The sequence below is a fragment of the Saccopteryx bilineata genome, chromosome 5 (genome assembly GCF_036850765.1).
Source record: "Saccopteryx bilineata isolate mSacBil1 chromosome 5, mSacBil1_pri_phased_curated, whole genome shotgun sequence".
In the NCBI taxonomy this organism is placed as follows: Eukaryota; Metazoa; Chordata; class Mammalia; order Chiroptera; family Emballonuridae; genus Saccopteryx; species Saccopteryx bilineata.
In genome coordinates, this window is record NC_089494.1 from 214,383,151 (window position 1) to 214,403,926 (window position 20,776).

Genomic DNA, 20,776 nt, shown 5'->3' on the forward strand with positions numbered 1-20,776 from the left:
GCTCAAGCTCGCGACCTTGGGGGTCTCGAACCTGGGTCCTCTGCATCCCAGGCTGACACTCTATCCACTGCGCCACTTCCTGGTCAGGCTAGAGCATTATCTTAAATATGCATTTCCACAACCCAATATATACCGTATAGGCTGGCACCTAGCCTTTCTCTGCTAAAAATACTTTACATTTTCACTTTATCTCCCATCTTCACTGTTTAAAATATTTTTTAATCATAAAATTCTAATTTAGAAGTCAAGCTTTGTGAGACCCAAATAACAATACTACTACTTCTGTCATTCTAAAGCACGTATTTGCAATCATTTGTTTGACAGAAACTCTGTATGTGTTTGACTTGCTTAGGCAAAATAAATATCTTTCATGGTTGATATCTTTGTGTTTCTCGTTTTAGATATAAGGAGAATGTTATGAAATTATCAAGAATTCACCATGACCAGCCAATGAAACCTCTAGATCGAGCCGTCTTCTGGATCGAGTTTGTCATGCGTCACAAAGGAGCCAAACACCTGCGGCCAGCCTCCTATGATCTCAACTGGGTCCAGTACCACTCTTTGGATGTGATTGGGTTTCTGCTGGTCTGTGTGGCAACAGTTATATTTGTAATCACAAAGTTCTGTCTGTTTTGTTGCCGGAAGTTTGCTAAAACAGGAAAGAAGAAAAAAAGGGAGTAGTTGTTTCTGAGGCCTGAAGCTGATCTGCCTCATAGATGGGACTCCTTTGGTTTATTCCAGCAGTAAGTTATAATGTAAGGATCCCTTTTTTCTGTGACAAATGACTTTTGACAATTTAGCTTCTCAGATAAAAATTTGTTTCCAAGTCATTTACTACATGTTTGAGCTAGAAATATTTAATTCCAGAGAAAAACCTTGGAAAAAATTAAAAATAACGAACTATATAAGTTTATATTGAACTTTTCTGTTCTAGTTCACGAGCAATACCAAAAAAACAAATTATTTTTCATTTAAATATTTTATTTATTGATTTTTTTTTTTAGAGAGAGAGGAGTGAGAGAGAGAGACAGAGAGAGAGAGAAGGGGGAGGAGCAGGAAGCATCAACTCCCATATGTGCCTTGACCAGGCAAGCCCAAGGTTTCGAACCAGGACCTCAGTGTTCCAGGTTGACGCTTTATCCCACTGCGCCACCACAGGTCAGGCCAAAAAAAACAAATTATTGAGTTTAACAGTGTCTCACGTATTATGCATGAACACAAAAACATTAAGTCTTCACATAGTATCCATATTATTTTATAGACACTCAGAATATTTTAACTTCATTGTGGTGCATTATTTTGTAGCTTTATCATTTGCTAATAGCTCAGTCACTGGAATTCTATGAAAAGAGTAACCCTTCCATTTCATTTTGAGAGATGTTCAATGCTTCTTGGCTTTTACTGTACATCCAGCCTCAGCATCAGGTCTTATCTAAAGACATGGCAAGTCATTTGCTTTCATTCAATTTAAGTTATTTCCCAGTGGAATGTTTGTTATATTAGAAATATCACAACTGCTATCTGCTTCTTATTATAAAATTGAGCTATTTATGAAAATCTTTGATATTTCAAACTAAATGATCTTTTATTTGTGGCCTTTAAAAATATTCACCTCATAGTGGTTGCTTTCACTCTCATAGTCAGCCTTCAATAATGAATGTAAGGTCTTAATTGTAGATTATGATAATATAGAACCTATACTCTAAAGAAACTTATTGAATTTTAATTTTCTCTGAATACATTTTTTTTTCAGAATGAGCTACAGCATCACTTATCTTCTGACAGATATAGTATGAAATTCAATGTTTGTTGACACAATTTGAAATAATGACAATCATTATATAAAAACCGTACTAGATTAGCATGTCTTATTCTTTTGTCTCTTTCTTTATTACACTGCTGTCCCATTCCTTCCATAGCTCTTATGTGTAAACATTCAACTAGTTATCATTTTTATTAACCCTATGCATATTGTGACTAACATAATCAGTAACAATGAAAAGAATACAAAAATTACACTATTATAAAAAATTGGTAAATCAAATCAAAGGAATCTGAAGGCCCTCCTGAAACCTGCACATGAGGACAACACTTTATAACAAATTGTTCAAGGATAAGAAAATAATTTATTGATCTTTGTTGTTCAAGAAGACCACCATCAGAGTCTTACAACAAACATTCTTCAGCCTAAGGCATAAAATTTATTTTAAAATATGATAGGGAAATTATAGAAAAAAAAACCTCACCACAAATTTTTCTATGCAATTCCTATAGATACTGACACATTGTAAAAGACAGATAGAACTAACACAGTGCCATAGTAGAAGATATTATTAAATCATGCATTTAGGCTTAAATAATTTACTTCAAATCTATCCTGCAACATAAGTAACCAAAATGTACTAATATTCATTGTATAGTTAGAACTACTACAAATCTCTAACAAAAGAAATCAAACAGTTCAAACTGCATTTGTGAAAATAGATGATGAATATGAATAATAAATTCACAAAAGTAAAATGATCAATAACACATAAACGGTTACAAAAGTCATTGATGTTTCAGGAAACAGAAATTAAGTAATTAAATTATTTTTCTACACATAATTTGCTCAACAATCTGGTATCAGATGGATTTAATTGATATCTTCAAAGCATTTCAACCCAAACCAGAATATACAGTATATTTTTTTTCAAGTGCACATGAAGCATTTTTTAGGATAGACTTAAAAACCATGTTAGGACACAAAACAAGCCTCAGTAAATTTAAGAAGACTAAAATCATATTGTAGAAGATGTATTATAGTATTATACCCCTAAAACCTATATAATTTCATTAACCAATATCACCCTAATAAATTCAATTTTAAAAAAAAAAGAAATCACATCAAACATCTTTTCTGACCACAACAATATGAAACTAGAAATCAGTTACAAGAAAAAAACCTGAAAAACACACAAATACAAAAAGGCTAAACCAGTGGTAGTCAACCTGGTCCCTACCGCCCACTAGTGAGCGTTCCAGCTTTTATGGTGGGCGGTAGCAGAGCAACCAAAGTATAAATAAAAAGATTTAATTATAGTAAGTTGTTTTATAAAGATTTATTCTGCCAAATTTAGAGAAAATCTGACATAAAGTACTTGATAAGTAATTATTATTATATGCTTTAATTTGCTATAATTCTGCTTTATAAATTTTATAAAGTAAAGTTACTTCCCTACTTTATAAATCACCATTACTGTGGAACCGGTGGGCAGTTAGAAAATTTTATTACTAACAGAGATACAAAAGTGGGCAGTAGGTATGAAAAGGGCTAAACAATATATTTCTAAACAATGAATGGATCAACAATGAGATCAAGGAAGAAATCAGAAGTTATCTTGAGATAAAAATAAACATACAAGAACTCAAAATCTATGGGACACAATGAAAGCAGTCCTAAGACAGAAATTCATAGCAATACAGGTCTATCTTATGAAAAAATATATCTCAAATAAACAATATCTCCTTATACCTAAAGGAACTAGGGGGGAAAGGGGGGGGGAAAGAAGCCCACAATGAGTAGAAAGAAGAAAATAACAATGGTTAGGGTAGAAGTACATGACATAAAGAGTAAAAATAAAAAAGTCAATGAAACCATGTCCTGGTTCTTTGAAAAGATAAATAAGATTGATAAACCTCTAACCAGAGTCAGAAAAAAAAAAGGACTCAAAATTAGAAATAAAAGAGAAGTAACTGACATCATAGAAATACAAAAGGTTGTAAAAAACATTACAAAAACTATATGCCAACAAATTGGACAACTGGATAAAATGGATAACTTCCTACAAATATACATCTTCCAGAACTGAATCAAGAATAATCAAAAGCTGAGCAGACTCATTACAAGTAACAAAATCAAAGCCAAAATAAAAAATTCCCAGCAAACAAAAGTACCAGACCAGATGGCTTCACCAGTGAAATTTACCAAACATTTAATGAAGAACTAACACCTATCCTTCTCAAACTATTCCAAAAAAATTCAAGAGGAAGGAAGACTCCCAAGCTCATTTTACAAGGCCAGCATTATCCTTATTCCAAAACCAGATAAAGACACTACAAAGATAGAAAATTATGGGCCAATATTCTTTATAAACATTGATGCAAAAAACTTCAACAAAATATTAGCAAACTGTCTCCAAAATACATTTAGAAGATTGTAAACCATGATCAAGTTGGATTTATTCCAGGGATACGAGATTGGTACAATATTCACAAATCAATTAACGTAATACACCACATAAACAAAATGAAGAATAAAAATCACATGATCTAAAGAACAAAATAAATGAACAAACAAAATTGAAACAGACTTATAGATACAGAGAGATAACTCATGATTGCCAGAGGGAAGCACTGTGTTGGGGCAATGGGTGAAAGAGATGAAGGGACAAAGAAGCACAAATTGGTAATTACAAAACAGTCTTGGGCAGTAAATAAAGCATAAGAAATAGAATCATACTATTGTGATAACTATAAATGGCACCAGTGAGATACTAGAAATATTGAGGGGGATACTATGTACAGTATATGACTATCTAATCACTAAGCTGTACACTGAAACCAAATAATTGTTCAAAATTAAAAAAGTAGATGAAAGAAAATTTTAATGCTAATTATTTTTGCTTCTTTTCCCCCTAATTTATAGCCTCGCTTAGGCCATTAATTAGTTCTATTAAAATAGTCAAACCACTTACATCTCTCGGATTAGACTGTTTATCTCAACTAAACATTTGACTTTGACTTCTAGAGCACTTTCCAGTTTTAGCATTCTATCACTCTGCCTATTTACTTACAATTACTAATGCTATTCACAGTTATTAGTATCATTCACAAGGGTTTAAATATTCTATGACCTGGTATATGGTTTGGCTAAATCTAGAAGCCTGAATGCCTTGAAATATATACATCTGCATATTACCTTTGTTTTATAGATATTCATGAATAACTTTTCTCTAAGCATTTATTCAATACAATAGTAAAATAATTGTCATGATTAGATTATGTCCAAAGTACATGAGTAGTTTTTGTTGTTGTTGTTGTTGTTTTATAGAGACAGAGAGAGAGAGGAATAGTCAGGGAGAGACAGACAAGAACAGAGAGATGAGAAGCATCAATCATTAGTTTTTTGTTGCGCATTGCGACACCTGAGTTGTTCATTGATTGCTTTCTCATATGTGCCTTGACCGCAGGCCTTCAGCAGACAAAGTAACCCCTTGCTTGAGCCAGCGACCCAAGCTTGTGAGCTTTGCTCAAACCAGATGAACCCGTGCTCAAGCTGGTGACCTCAGGGTCTCGAACCTGGGTCCTCATCATCCTAGTCTGACACTCTATCCACTGCGCCACCACCTGGTCAGGCACATGAGTAGTTTTTAAAAGATTATGTCTCCTATGGGTACAAGATTGATAATGCTCAAGTGTAATTAATGAACATATTTATATAGAAATATAAAAAGAAAAAAAAGACTATTCTAGCTTCATAGAAAATGTTAGTTTTCAAGCTGAAATTAAAGAATGCTGATTAGTTCTTAATTAATTTTCATATAGAATGCAATGCTTATTAAAGAATAAGACAAATACAGTTTTCTTCTATGCTTAAGTGTGTGTGTGTGTGTGTGTGTGTATTTAGAGAGAGAGACAGAAGAGAAAGGGAGGAGAGAGAGATGAGAAGCATCAACTCATAGTTTCTTCACTTTAGTTGTTTATTGATTGCATCTCATAAGTGCCTTGACTGGGGGACTCAACTGAGCCAGTGACCCCTTGTTCAAGCCAGTGACCTTGGGCTCAAGCTAGCACCTTTGGGCTCAAGCCAGTGACCTTGGAATCATGTTGATGATCCCACACTTAAGCTGACAACATCAGTGTTTGAAACTGGGGACTTCAGCATCCCAGGCCGACACTGAATCCACTTCACGACCACCAGTCAGGCAATTTTTAAGTATATTCTTTAGTATTCTTAAGTATATTCTTAAAATATATGTTCTTAAAACCCAACAATAGCCCTGGCCGGTTGGCTCAGCGGTAGAGCGTCGGCCTAGCGTGCGGAAGACCCGGGTTCGATTCCCAGCCAGGGCACACAGGAGAAAAAAACAAACCCAACAATAGTCACAAGAATTACTGAATAGTAAAGAAGGCCAGGCCCTTTAGAAGGATGTTTCTCCCTGCTGCTACTGCTTTGCTCTCTACTGATGAAGCTTCACATTCATCCAGCTGGAAAAAGAGAAATATAGGGTCCTGATTTAATGTCACAAAACCTGATTTGTAGCTGAGTCGACAAATTGAAAGCTGATACAGCAGAAAACAATATTACAAATTTCACATTTGTTAGCATCCCAAAGGTTTTTGCACCTTTGGCCCCTGCATCATGGTAAAACAACAGGTGAACGGTTTTCATTTAAGATGAAGTTTGTGAAAGTGGAGATATAAACAGGTCCTGCCATAGGTGAGCTTAGAGTAGGCCCATTTGGTTTCTAGCTTCACTAGTGGCAAATTCCCTGATCTCTAAACGTATGATCAGAATAGACATACTGGCAGGCTGGAATCTTGGTTTTCGTATTATTAAGCTCAGTCTCAGTTAGAGGGAGTCCATTTAGTGGGGCTAATGTGTAGCCTTCATCTCTGCTGCCATCGCCAATCTATTCAAACACCCATCAAACCAGCACTAGAATGACCAGTTATTTGCTACCTCTATAGTGCATATTAATTTTACCAATCCAAAATATATGGAAGTGCATTTCATTAATTTAATTGGGCTTGACCTGTGGTGGCACAGTGGATAAAGCGTCGACCTGGAATGCTGAGAGGTTACCGGTTCAAAACCCTGGGCCTGCCTGGTCAAGGCATATATGGGAGTTGATGTTTCCTGCTTCCTCCCCCCTTTCTTTCTCTCTCTCTCTTCTCTAAAATGAATAAATAATAATAAAAAAATTTTTTTTAATTTAATTTAATTGGAAAATCTCAAATTATTAATCTGACCACCTTTCTATGATTTTGTTCATTTAGAATATTTTTTCCATGTACTGAACTTTTTTTTCCACTGTAATGTTTTTCTACTGACTCTCTTTTGGTGTAGAGAAGTTACAAAGGGTAAATTTTTTCTATTTGTTTATCCTAGGGTCATGGGTAACAGTGGCTCAAAATGACTGGCAAAAAAACAAGATCAATAAAAGTGGTAAAAATTAATAGGAATCCTAGTTTTAAAAAAATGAGCTTTGACGGGTTGATCAATCATGAGGACATGTAGGTTGCAAGTGTCAGGATGGAATGAAATAAATGACACAAATAGTGAATCAGATCACAAACACTACAATAAAGGTCAGGAAAATAGAAACAAGAGAGCTTTAGAAATACAGCAAATAATTAGAAGGGCTCTAATGCAAGATGCTAGCAAATAACATATATTTTAATCAGTTTACTGGAAAATTTTATACCTTTTAGGTCTAAAAGGCTCTCTGGGCAGGAAACAAAATTCACTAATCCTCTCTATAGCTGATGTTGTTCTTTCTTCTATTCACTCATTTAGTTCTATTTTGTTTCACAAAATCAATTATGTATCTCATAATCAGTGAATGCATTTCTGAGTTCTTGAATGTCTAAATGATTTTTATATTCCTCTTTCTCACTCCATTCCATCTTTATGCTCTTTCATCTCTGAACATTTTAAACCTGCTTATTTTTAAAAGGCAAAAGATTTATGCAATCCAAAGAGAAACCAGAGTATAAATCTGCTTATTTTTAAATCTCTCTGGTTTTTGTCTCTTTTTGCAATTCTCAGGTACAAATCTGTTGGGAGCCGATCCAGCCTTGCTGTCAGACACAGACACAGCAGGAAAGAAGCATTTGCACAGCATATGCTTTTTGGGGCGTTTCTGGGCATTTCCTTTGGCAATTCTTTCCTTATTAGGGTTTTGTGCATTCACTATTGGGACGGGCCCACGGTATGATTCCAACAATACTGTACTTTCCCAGGCTGCTCGAGACCCTGAGGTCAACCAGTCTGTGAATATGTCTCTCCAGAATTACTCTAAAAGTAACCACACAAATATCTCCTTGACCACCTGAGCCCCCTGTGTTCCTTTTAAGAAAATTTACCAGCAACTCCAAAAACAAGAGCTAGAGGGAATTATATTTCCCATTGTCAAAGCTGTTCCCCTCAGGAGTTCCCTGAAGAAACCTTGGCTAAAGAATGTAACCCCCTTGCCTAAGCCCATAGGCATAGGAAGCTGGCTATGGTATCCCCCGGAAGGGGCTAGGTCTGTAGGAAAACTCCCTCTTAAAAATCAGATTATGAGAAAATCTGTTGTGATTTATGAATAGGTGGGAAACAGATGTTAAACACAAAAGCCCCTTTCAGCCTTTACCTAGCTGATTGCTTAACCCTCCTAGCCTTTTCATTCTAGAGAATAAAAAAACTTTCCATTCCTCTTACATTCCTGACCTTCAGGTAGTGGAACACTCGGAGAAAAATAAAATTAGAACTTAACTAGTAGATGAAAGTAGTAGACAAACATAATTCTACTAGACAATAGGCCATTAGGTAAAGCAGAGGTATTAATGAATAGTGACCTTTTAGAAGCCTACGTAAGGCTGATGTCAGTATTGTTCTTGCTGCTTAGGGTATTGTGTAACTGTACTTAGAATGGCTTACCACCTGATTTATAACTTAAAGAGATGTACTAACCTCTTCCTGGAATATTTATCCATATTAAAGCAAAAATAACTATTAATCAATGTATTCTACATAACATGTGATTATAACTTAGTGTATAAAAGTAAAGCTATACTGCCATTGGCAAAGATGCCTGGCAGATGAACTGAAGAGTTTCGCTCTCTCACTCATTTCTCAACGATGCTGTTCATTCCTTCGGGGACCCCTGAACCAGCTGGAGCTGGACTCCAGCACAAATCATCCTATTTAGTATAGTTAGTCATTTCCTCATGTGGTTTTCATGAATTAAACTTCAATAGGTATTGAGTTCTGCAAACATTCTACATGTCCCCAGCATTGTGAAAGCATGCATCCCTTTAAAATGGTTTTGCCAGCCCTGGCTGTATAGCTCAGTTGGTTAGAGCATCATCCGGCTGAGCAAAATGGTTTTGTCTCTGCTACAGCATAGAGGATAACCAGTTCTGTTACAATTTAATATTTTTTAGCCTAAAATCACTGCATTCTAGAGAGTAAATTTTGGTTTACAGAGTTAAGGCCCTTATCTTTTTTTATTCCTCCCCAAAGTCACTTTTCAATCAGGTCTCACAAACAACTATTCACAGAATTCATTCGTATGCTAACAATTAATAGATATTCTTCCTTGGTTTTATACTTAATGTTTCATGTACACCTGAAAATAAATGTATGTACTCTATGTGAAGCTGAAAGATTCGATAAATAAATTTTGTTACTTTTGTTGCCAAAATAACCAACTTTCAACTTTTGTTGACAAAGCAAACAACTTTCACACTAATTTGTGTTTGGTCTATCAGTTTCTGAGTTATATTAAATGATAGATAAAATGACTACTCAATTGCCATACCAAGAACAGTGCAGGCCCAAAAGAGGAGGAAGGGCTAGAAACAGAACATTCTCACCTCCCACTGCGAGGCTGTAGTTAATTTGCTTGCTATTCTATCTCTTAATGGCTTTCTGGCCTTTACTTTGAAATGTAGCAAAAAAGTTTACCTTTACAGAAATGTCAGGAAAAGCTTACATTGGGTAGAGACTTGACAATTAAGGGAGTTTAAATCACAGTGGTTATTTGTAAAAGCCTAGCCACAGACCCAGAGGTGCCAGATACCAGTTGCTCTGGGAGAGACACCTGACCTCGGCAGTCTTGAAGATTTACCAAGGATATCAGATAGGACCATGCTGATTAGGCCTGTGCTTTATCAGAAAAAAAACTTGCAGAGGAGTTGTTTCTATAGTCAAAGGTTGGGAACTATGGCTCGCGAGCCAGATGTGGCTCTTTTGATGGCTGCATCTGGCTCGCAGACAAATCTTTAATAATAATAAAAAAAACGTTAAAAATATAAAACATTCTCATGTATTACAATCCATTCATTTCCTACCGCTTATGTTCATGGTTGTGGGTGGCTGGAGCCAATCACAGCTGTCCTCCGGAACAACACCAAATTTTTATAGGATAATGTATAACATACACGAGTCGTTGTATGGCTCTCAGAGAACTACATTTTAAAATATGTGGTATTCATGGATCTCTCAGCCAAAAAGTTTCCCGACCCCTGCTATAGCTGAATCCATAAATCTATAGTAGTAAAAACTAACCTAAATGAATAAATGGAGGAAAGAGGATGTTTTTTTCTTATGGTAGAATTTCAATTAATAATTATAGAGGAAATTATGAATACAGAAATCACCGTTAGGGCCTGAATGGTGCTGTCACAGTGGATAGAGCATTGACCTCAAATGCTGAGGTTCCAGGATCAATACCCCAAGGTCACCAGCTTGAGCACAGGATCTTCAAAAATGATCCCATGGTTGCTGGCTTGAGCCCAAAGGTTGCTGGCTTAAAACCCAAAGGATTATCTATTCTGACTTAAAAATACTAAAGAGATATGACAACAAAATGCAACGTATGATCATAACTTGGAAACTGGTGCAGAAAAAATTAGTGAGAGAATAGAAAAGCCTGAGCTAGACTCTTATACACTGGTGCCTACACCATATCTATTTCCCACCTCCCTGCTTTCCAAATTAGTCTTTTTTTCTAAAGAAATAGAAAGAAACAGTCTGGCGTTATATAAAGTAGCCAGAATTGATATAACATCCAAGTAAAGCCTTTCTCGTTATGACATTTATGGGTCCCCTTAAGTAATGTCTAGTAATACATACTCAGCATAAAAATCAAAGCCAGCCAGCTAACAAGTCCTTCATAGGTACAAAGATTTTCCAGTGAGTCATGTCATTGCCTCATTTTAAATATAAATCTCCAATTACAGATCAGCAAACATTTGGGAAAAGCTAACAAAATGGCAAAGTAAGTCCAAAATAAACAAACACACACACACACACACACACCCCAGAATAAAAACACATAGTGAACAAGATAATTTTTTAAAGTTTAAATTAGTAACCTCAAAGGTAATGAAAAGTATATATTTCAGCCATATAAAGAAATAATATACTGCAAAATGAAACAAGAAATAAAAGGGAGGGATCCTGTCTATTTCACACCTATTATACCCCATTTCATACCATCTCACCTATTTTTTTTCTCTACTTTTTGCTTCAGCAAGGAACTTTTGCACAGTTATAATCTGAGAGCGCCGACCTCTCCCTTTCTGCACTAAGGCTTCTTTGACATCACTGTATGAATCTGTTGCAGGAACCCGCCTAACACTCCCAGTGCATAATCTAACAGTTCTCCCAGTAGGAGTTCTCTACCATCCGCAGGGGGTCATTTGTAGGTATACACCATACAACTTCTTATTGGGTCCCAATGGGCTTAATTCCCACTGCTCACTTTGATGATTAGCTTGATAACATTCTTTATTTCTTCCCTTCCTGTTTTACCCTTCCCTGACCTCTACTCCTATACCCCAGGCTTTCTCAAAATAAACTATTGTATTCCGATTCTTTTCTCAGGCTCTGCTTTCTGAGAAGAATACAGACTAAGTCAGTTTGTATCAGAACTGGTTCTAATTAAAAGATCTACAAGATGAACCTTGGGGATTGGAGAATTCACTGATAGCTGGCAATAGCAATCTCATTGCTGATAATGTTTGCAATGATGATAACTCTTAGCATTCTGTAAAATCGCAAGTTATAAGATTCACACAGGGGAGCGAGGGATTGGAGTGAGGTACATGGGAAGGTAAAATACTGATTTATGGGCAGTATGGGCAACAATAGTAATTATGTAGTTTATAGAATGCAAAAGCTTTATTAACAGTCTTAGAATCTTATGAAAACAGATTCAGTTTAAAGAAATATCAAATCAAATATACTGTGTGAAAGTAAAAAATGCTCTTCGGCTGTGTTTAAAGTGACTCCTTCTGCAGCAGCAGAAAACCAGGTTTAGAAGGTAATTGTAAAGATAAGAGTTACAAAAAAAGACAATTCATAACCTCAGCAGGCCTCACATATCATAGTCAGTGCCTTGGTAGAAAAACAATGAGACCCTGAGACCTGGGGTAGGAGAACAAGCCTGAAAATCTTGAATCCCCAGGTTCTCCTGGGTTCTACTTCTGAGGACAGTAGTGGAGACATTTCTATCAAGGGTCACAGTAACGCTTCCACTGAACTTAAAGCTATGACTGCCACAGTCATTTGGGACTCTACATGTTAGAGGGACAGTGGGAAAACAGTATTATTAGTAGGGACTATTGACCTTGACTACACTAAGGAGCTAGAATCATAACTACATGATAGGAAGCGACTAATCCAAGACTCAGGAGATGCATAGGGTTGCCTCAAATTCAGAGGGGTGGTAACTCAGTGCCTAATGATAACTCTTAAGAGTGTGTTTGTAGTAACCGTGATCCAAGAAGAGTAAGGTGCCTTAGGAATAAAGACATGTCGTCACATCAGACTAGCAATTTAGAACATATCAATAGCTGGCACTGAGAGGGAAATATGGAAAATATTTTATGGAACATAAAAACACAACTAAGCCACAGAAAAAGAAAAAGGACATAAATATACTGTACTGTACAGTGTACTGCATATTCTTCTGCCAAACACAACCAAACTAGTTTGCCCACATAGTCCAACACTAGCATAAGCCTAAACACTCATGTCTCAATTTTTTTTTAAGTTTTTATGGGAGTGAGCGTTGTAAACTCAAAACATCATATGTTGAGACAGTTGTAACCCAAAAAACCTTACTCAGAATTCTGACTGCCCTCCCTTACCTTGTTCAAGGGTCAATTGTATTTAGCTTTTGAGTAAATAATAGCTGTAATAAGCAAAGTATAGAAAATGATATTTATTAATTGTGTTAAGATTCAACCCACAAATTACAGAAGCCTTCACTGTGGTTACAAACCAATATAAATGTTATCAACCTCAACATATATCTATGTATGATGATAGGTGTTAACTAGACCTTGGCGATCACAATATATAAAATTATTGAATCATTTTGTTGTATGCCTGAAACTAACATTAATTATGCCCCAACAGAAAAATAAAATTTTTAAAAATATCTTTGTATTTTTCCTTTGTTCCTAATCAATATCCCATCTGAACTGTATTTTGCTTCAAACCATGAATTTACTGCATGCTAACAATAAATAAAGTCCAAAGCACTTACCAGAGAGAGATGTGAAGATGAAGACGATTAAATGTGACCTGGTAAAAGTTCTGCCCTTCTCTTTCCCTCCCTAACCAGACTTTTACGATTCAACTCCAATGTACTGAGCCCCTTTCCCCAACATCAACACTTGGGTCTGATGAACTCAGCTGCAAAGATATCCCTGCCTATGTGACCTCTTGGTGAGCTTACGTGTACTTTAACATCTGTTTATCACTGTCCATCCTGTGTCCTCATCCTCTACTTTATTCAGAATTATTAACTTCCGAATGATTTTTCCTTGTTTCTGTAAATCCTCAACTGTACTTAACAGGATCTTTGTGTCAAGGCAAGGCCCAATGAAGTAGAAAAGTTTCTCAAATATTACAAAGTATTTTGTAAGATTACAAATGTTATAAAATGTTCTACTTTATCCCATTATACAAGATGATTCTGGCTTTTACTTCTTCTTTGTTAAACCAGTTCCCTGAAGCTAGCAAGATAGTAATAATAGTTCCAGGCTTCACATTCACATAATTTAGACCCCTGTTGTGAAAAAGTATCTCTTCCAGTGAGTGACACTTCTAAGAAGAAGTGAACCTTTCTCCCACAAAGCCTCAGAAAAATTCCCATAGCATCTTCTTGGCCTAAGTACTATAATAAACTGCCCAGTTCTAAACTAAGTTCTGGCAAAAGAAATGTCATGCCCTGATTGATTTCAGGATTCCTAAGGGAATGGGATAACCGTCTAATCAAGTCTATTCTCTGAAGATTGGGCCAGTTATTCCTGAATCACGTGGGTTCAGGTGTCATGGGATACTAGGGTGGTAACTGAAGAGCTATTAGAATTGATAAAATAAATGGCCCCAGTTGGCTCAGTGGTAGAGCATCAGCCTGACATGTGAATATTCCAGGTTCGATTCCTGGTCAGGGCATACAGGTGAAGGGCCCATCTACTTCTCTACCCCTCCCCCTCTCACTTCTCTCTCTCTCTCTCTCTCTCTCTTTTCCCCTCCTGCAGCCATGGCAAGGTGGCCCTGGACATTGAGGATCAGAGCAATGCCCCTAATGGGCAAAGCAGTGCCCCCTAGTGGGCTTGCCAGGTGGTTCCCAGTGGGAGCACATGCAGGAGTCTGTCTCTCTGCCTCTCCTCCTCTCATGAATAAATGAATGAATGGTTACCCAGGAAATAGAGAATATATACTATAACCATTATTTAGAATTTATTAATACAATGAGTCATTGGGATCTATTCTCAAATTGTGTGACCTTATTCAGTGATGAGACAACTGCTATAGTACAGATAATGTTTCTAAAGATGTCTGTTTACACAGTATGAGAAGAGTCCTAGTTCTTGCATGAATATTTTCTACAAAATAAAACATGCATTTGTGACTTTGAAATAAAATATGACAGAAATGAGAGATTTATCTTTATCCAAAATCCCAAAAAGAAAGTTTGTATACAGTATACATTTTTATATAAATTTAAATAGTTTTAAAAAATCAAAAGTAAAAAAGGAATGTTCTCAGCTTAACATTAATTCCAATAATATAGCTCTACAGATTTTAGTCAAAAACTGTCATCATTTACATAGAAGAAAAAAAAAAAAAGATGAATAATCCCATAGTAAAATAAGTACCTCTTTAGTCTATGATGTTCCCATAAAAACTACTTGAATCTTAATTTTGGAAGCAAATTCTTATCCAGTAATGAAAATCACTAGAAAGGAAGTAGAAAGGAGGCACTGTTGCATTTTATAAGCCAGTTGTTTCCCAACTGATTTAACATTTACAGGCAAAACCCAAGCACACATTCCAGAACTTTGAGTACTTTGAAAACTGCAAGGCTAACTATTGCCTGTCTTCTGCTCTCATAATTTAAAAACAAAATTTCCTTCAGTGAAAGCCAAGATCTGGAAGAGGAGTTTATTGATCTATTATACCCTGAATATCATTAGTAGGAATAAATAAACTTTTAGATGCCACAAACAAATTTAGAACCGAGAGAGAAAAAACTGAAAGGGAAATGCAAAGTAAAAGATTCAGAATCAAGGAAAGGCCAAAAATCGGGTGACCCATATTGCAGACGAGAGACCACTATGAATTGTTTAAACCCTAAGATTTCTTTTCCTACTAAAAGGAATTTAAAGTCTAAAAGTTTAAGCCAATAGTGTCGCATGTTCCTCAATTTTGAATATATGTATCAAATTGCATCAGGAATGTTTTCTAGCCAAATAAAAATTTTTAAATCGGGATAAAAAGATCCATGTCTGTCAATCACCCTTATCTTGGGGTTAAGGAATTCAAGCCAGGGATCACATTTCCTTCTTATCATTTTATACATCTGACATGCTTTTACGATATTTTTTTTATTCAGTGAGAGGAGCAGAGGCAGAGATAGACTCTCGAATACACCCCAACCAAAACCTACCTATCAAGCCCACTTGGGAGTGATGCTCTGTCCATCTGGGACATTGCTCTATTGCTTAGCAACTGAACTCTTCTTAGCACCTGAGGCAGAGGCCATGGAGCCATCCTTAGCGCCAGGGGCCAACTTGCTCCAACCTAGCCATGGCTGTAGGAGGGGAAGAAGAGAGAGAAGCATGAGGGGGAAGGGTGGAGAAGCAGATGAGAACTTCTCCTTGTGTACCCTGACCAGGAATCGAACCTGGGATATCCATAAGCCAGGACAATGCTCTCTACCACTGAACCAGCTGGCCAGGGCCAGGGTCATGATTTTTAACAGTATAACAAAGCTGTTTTGAAGGATCTATATCCTTCAAAAAAGTGACCAAAGCACTCTGCAGCAAAATGAGAAGATATTTAGGAGCAGAAGGAAGCTATGTGCCTATGATGACAAAATATTCTTAGTGACAAGTCAGATATTTAGAAATTAGCTTTTTAGAAGATCATGAATTTAATGGTTAATAGATATCTGCTACATTGTCTATCTCATTTGGAAACGGCCACTCCAGAGGTAATTCTGGTGGAGCTCACCCTAAGATCCCTTGACAGCAAGGCTGTCATAACTGTCTTTCAAATAGCTAATCAAAACCTTTATATATATAAATATGTATATATATTTTGACTTCTCTACATAGAAAAAAAATTATGTATTCTTTTATACCATGTGTCTGTAATATTTTCATCCAAAAAAATCAAGAGGCAGAAACTAGTTGTTGTGATTAAATGGGCTAAAGTATATAGAATAATGTCTGATAGTAAGTACCCAATAAATGTTTTATAGAATAAATTAGCTAGAATGGAGCAAAATAGGTAGAAGTTACACTCACTTCCTTCCAGATCCATATCAAAATTATGACTGAACTGTAGAACAATTAACTGGGATAACCCTCTGAAGACTATCTAAACAATTTGCAAAGGATATACAGAAGCAGCTACACTGAGTCTGGTAGAAGAGACAGACATGAAAAGGGCTGACCCTGTTTCCCCATATAAGGAGGTTGAGAATCTGGAGACATCAAAGCTGCAGCAGTCTGCCCAGAAGAGCAAGGACTCTCATCCCCATGCCAAGCTCCCCAACCTGAAGCACCAGTGCTGGGAAAAGGAGCCCACTTAATATCTAGCTACAAAAATCAGCAGGCATTCCATTTGCCCAGGTGAGGTAACAAAATGCTGAAAAACCAGGCACCCTCTTAATAGGCCACAACACAAATCTTGCTCACAGGCACTCTCTCTGCTTTCCTGCAGAAAGATGGTGGGTTGGAGGAGACAAGAGACCTACAGAGAAAGACCAGATTGTGTGGTTTTGAGGGGGGCTGGAGAAACAATGTCTCTGTGCTGAGTCCCCCTCTCACACTAACCACAGACACCATCCTTCCTGGGTCAAGCACTCCACTCCATACACATTAGCCCCGTGGACAGCTTGAGTCCACATTGTAGTTCTTAAAAATAACCAAGAATTATGGGCAAACTTAGCAGGTGCCAGACACACACAATAACTTGAGCAGTGTGGCTTTGGGAGACATTTTCTGCCAGTATGTTGGACTGATGCCACAATTCTAGTGTTGTCCCCCTACCCCCATCATTAGCCTGGGTAACTGCATAGCCCCACCCTGCAAAACCCTTAGACCTTGTCTTGCCAAGCTCACACCTCGCTTTGGGATCTGCTGGAGGCGCATGGTGGCTGCCCTTGATTTACCCTGGCTGCCCTTGATTTACCCTGAGACTTTTGCCAAGGAACCTCTGACCCAGCATTGGAGCAGTTTGAATCTGTATTAACCTAGTGATTCACTGAGGACCTGCATCACACAACTCACATACTGCCTAAGGATATTAAAGGCTAGGCCTAATAAGCAGCTGGCAGGTAGTAGTGATTCTTGGGGTACCTCGGACCTTTTGCCAACCTACCCCAAGCCTGGTACTAGTGGCAGGTGGCCTTGCTACACAGCGTGGACCCTCCCACAAGCACCCAAGACCAGCACAAGCAGTCACCAATCACTTGTAGCTCCCAACAGGTAGTCCAGGGCCAGTAATAGGCAGTGTCTGACTGATCTGTCTCTTCCAAGAGGCCGCAGAATAAAGACACCCAGTGAGTGGCTTCAGAACATAGTAGAACATAACCAGATTAGCTTAACAAGTGGCACACCCAAAGGGAGGTCTTGGCAAACAGCAGATACTGTTTAGGAAAATTGCTAGGGTTAGGCTCTGCACAGCAGCTAATACACTGTGGTCTTAGTCAGTTCTCAGTCTGTTAGACTGAGGATCAACCACACCCATGGATAGGTCAACAGCAATCATGATTAAACTACCAGAACTGAAACAGCCTACACAGGGACATTCCTAGAGCACTCAGCTCAGGTGATCAGGAAAACTGCATCCTGAGCCCCACAAGACAACTACCATATGATATCCTATCAAGACCAGGAGACAGACCTGAAGATGGCAGGAGAGTAGGCAGATGCACAGACTCCCAGCTCACACCACTGAACTGGATTATAAACTAATTTATGAACAATCAGCGTGAAAAACCAAATCTGGACTACAAGAACAGCTCTCAAAAACCAAGGAGCAAAGAAGAAGCCAAAACAAACCTGGTAGGGAGTGCCTGAATCTCCCCTGCTTACTGGAACAGGGGGGTGGGGGTGAGGCTGGGCTCTCACTCCAAGGAAAAGAGCAGTAAATACTGCTCACAGCCACTTGCCTGGCAACCAGGGAATGAGGTGTGTTGAAAGGGATCGCCTATATCCCAAAAAGAAAGGAGAGAAACAGAGATGGATGGTGAAGGGGAGAGGAATAAAGGCAATGACCTGAAAAACTGACTCATTCAGTGCTGGAGGCAGCCATAACTGGGGGAGGGGCTGATCCTTCCACAAAGCAAAATACAAAAGTACTTCCAGGTCACAGAGATACACACATCTCTCCAACTCCAATCAGTGCAACAAGACACAGCTGAAAACAAGAAGTGGTAAGGAGGGGCAGGAACTCAGGTCTCCATGGAGATCAGAGATACACCTCCCCCTACTGAAGTTGAGAAAGCAACCCGCCCCCAGAGATTAACTGGCAGAAGAGGACTTCAGAGCCTCAGGTCACACCCACTGCATTCCTGGATACAGTTTCAAATAAGCCCTCTGCTGAGGTCAGCAAACAAGACAATCACCTGTTAAGAAAACAAACAAATCAAGACTTCAAAGCAGCCCAAATCCAAAAGTGTATTACAAATAATACTGTGGTGGCACAGTGGATAAAGTGTCGACCTGGAAATACTGAGGTTGCCGGTTCAAAACCCTGGGTTTGCCTGGTCAAGGCACATATGGGAGTTGATGCTTTCAGCTCCTCCCCCCTTCTCTCTCTCTGTCTCTCTCTCTCCCTCTCTTTCTTCTCTCTAAAAATGAATAAATAAAAAAATAATAATAATAACAAATAATACCTGATGCCAACCCAAGAAGACTTAGAAACAATACAAGTAAAAACTGAAGGCAGACAACACCAAGCCTAGAATCAACCAGCTCTACAAAGAAAATACCCAAACACACAGACATAATGAGAAGACAAAGAAGTGCAATCCAAATGAAACCACTAGAGAAACCTTCAGGAGAGGAACTGAGTGATATGGAAATAATCAAACTTCCAGATGCAGAGTTCAAAATAATGATTGTAAGGATGCTTAGGGATCTTGGAACAACAATGGATGGTCACCACGAACACCTAAATAAAGAAATAGCAAGTATAAAAAAGAATCAGTCAGAGATGACAAGTACAATATCAGAAATGAAGACCACAATGGAAGGAATTAAAAACAGGATGGATAGAGCTGAGGATTGAATCAGCGAGTTGGAGGACAAATGGACTGAAGGAATGAAAGCAGAAAATAAAAAAGAAAAGAGACTCAAAAAGTCTGAGGAAACTCTTAGAGAGCTCTGTGACAACATGAAGAGAAATAACATCAGCATCATAGGGGTTCCTAAAGAAGAAGAAAAAGAACAAGGGATAGAGACTTTGTTCAATCATATCATAGCTGAAAACTTCCCTAAATTAATGCAGGAGAAACTCTTACAAATTCAAGAAGTACAGAGAACTCCACTAAAGAAAAATCCAAAGAAACCTACACCAAGACACATCATAATTAAAATACCAAAGCTAAGTGATAAAGAGAAAATATTAAAAGCTGCTAGAGAAAAAAAGACTATCACCTACAAAGGAGCCCCCATAAGGATGACTTCTGACTTCTCAACAGAAACACTTGAGGCCAGAAGGGAATGGCAAGATATATTCAAATTAATGCAGAACAAGAGCCTACAACAAAAAATACTTTATCCAGCTAGGCTATCATTTAAAATTGAAGGAGAAATAAAAAGTTTCTCAGACAAAAAAAACTCAAGGAATTCATTACAACCAAACCAATACTGCAGGAAATGTTAAGGGGCATGATGTAAACAGATCAAAGTGGGAAAAGAATATAGCAAAAGAGGAATACAGCTTTAAAGAATAAAATGGCAATAAACAACTACATATCAATAATAACCTTAAATGTAAATGGATTCAATGATCCGATCAAAAGACATAGGGTAGCTGCAAGGATAAGAAAACAGGACCCATACATATGCTGTCTACAAGAGACACACCTTAAAATAAAAAATGCACATAGGTTGAAGGTAAAAGGATGGAAAAAAACATTTCATGCAAATGGAAATAAAAAAAAGCAGGGGTAGCAATACTTATATAAGACAAAATAGACTTTAAAGCAAAGAATATAGTAAGAGATAAAGAAGGCCACCACATAATGAAAAAGGGAGCAATTCAACAGGAAAATATAACTATTATAAATATCTACGCACCTAGTATAGGAGCACCTAAATATATAAAGCAGACTTTGTACTCTTTTTTTAAAATTTTATTTATTCCTTTTGAGAGAGAGAAGAGAGAGAGAAGGAGGGAGGAGCAGGAAGCATCAACTCCCATATGTGTCTTGACCAGGAAAGCCCAAGGTTTTGAACCTGCGACCTCAGCATTACATTTTGACGCTTT

The 20,776-nt window shown here is 37.5% G+C and overlaps 1 protein-coding gene across 2 annotated transcripts in view; it reads left to right on the plus strand.

Moving 5' to 3' along the window:
• The window catches only part of LOC136338167 (UDP-glucuronosyltransferase 2B31-like), a 33,063-nt gene extending 28,420 nt beyond the window's left edge, over window positions 1-4,643 (plus strand). For both annotated transcript variants that reach the window (XM_066280278.1, XM_066280277.1), the window contains one exon: window positions 402-4,643. In XM_066280278.1, coding sequence (XP_066136375.1) covers window positions 402-681 — 280 coding nt within the window. In that variant the 3' untranslated portion in view covers window positions 682-4,643. The remainder of the gene's footprint in view (window positions 1-401) is intronic.
• Window positions 4,644-20,776: the final 16,133 nt, after the last annotated feature.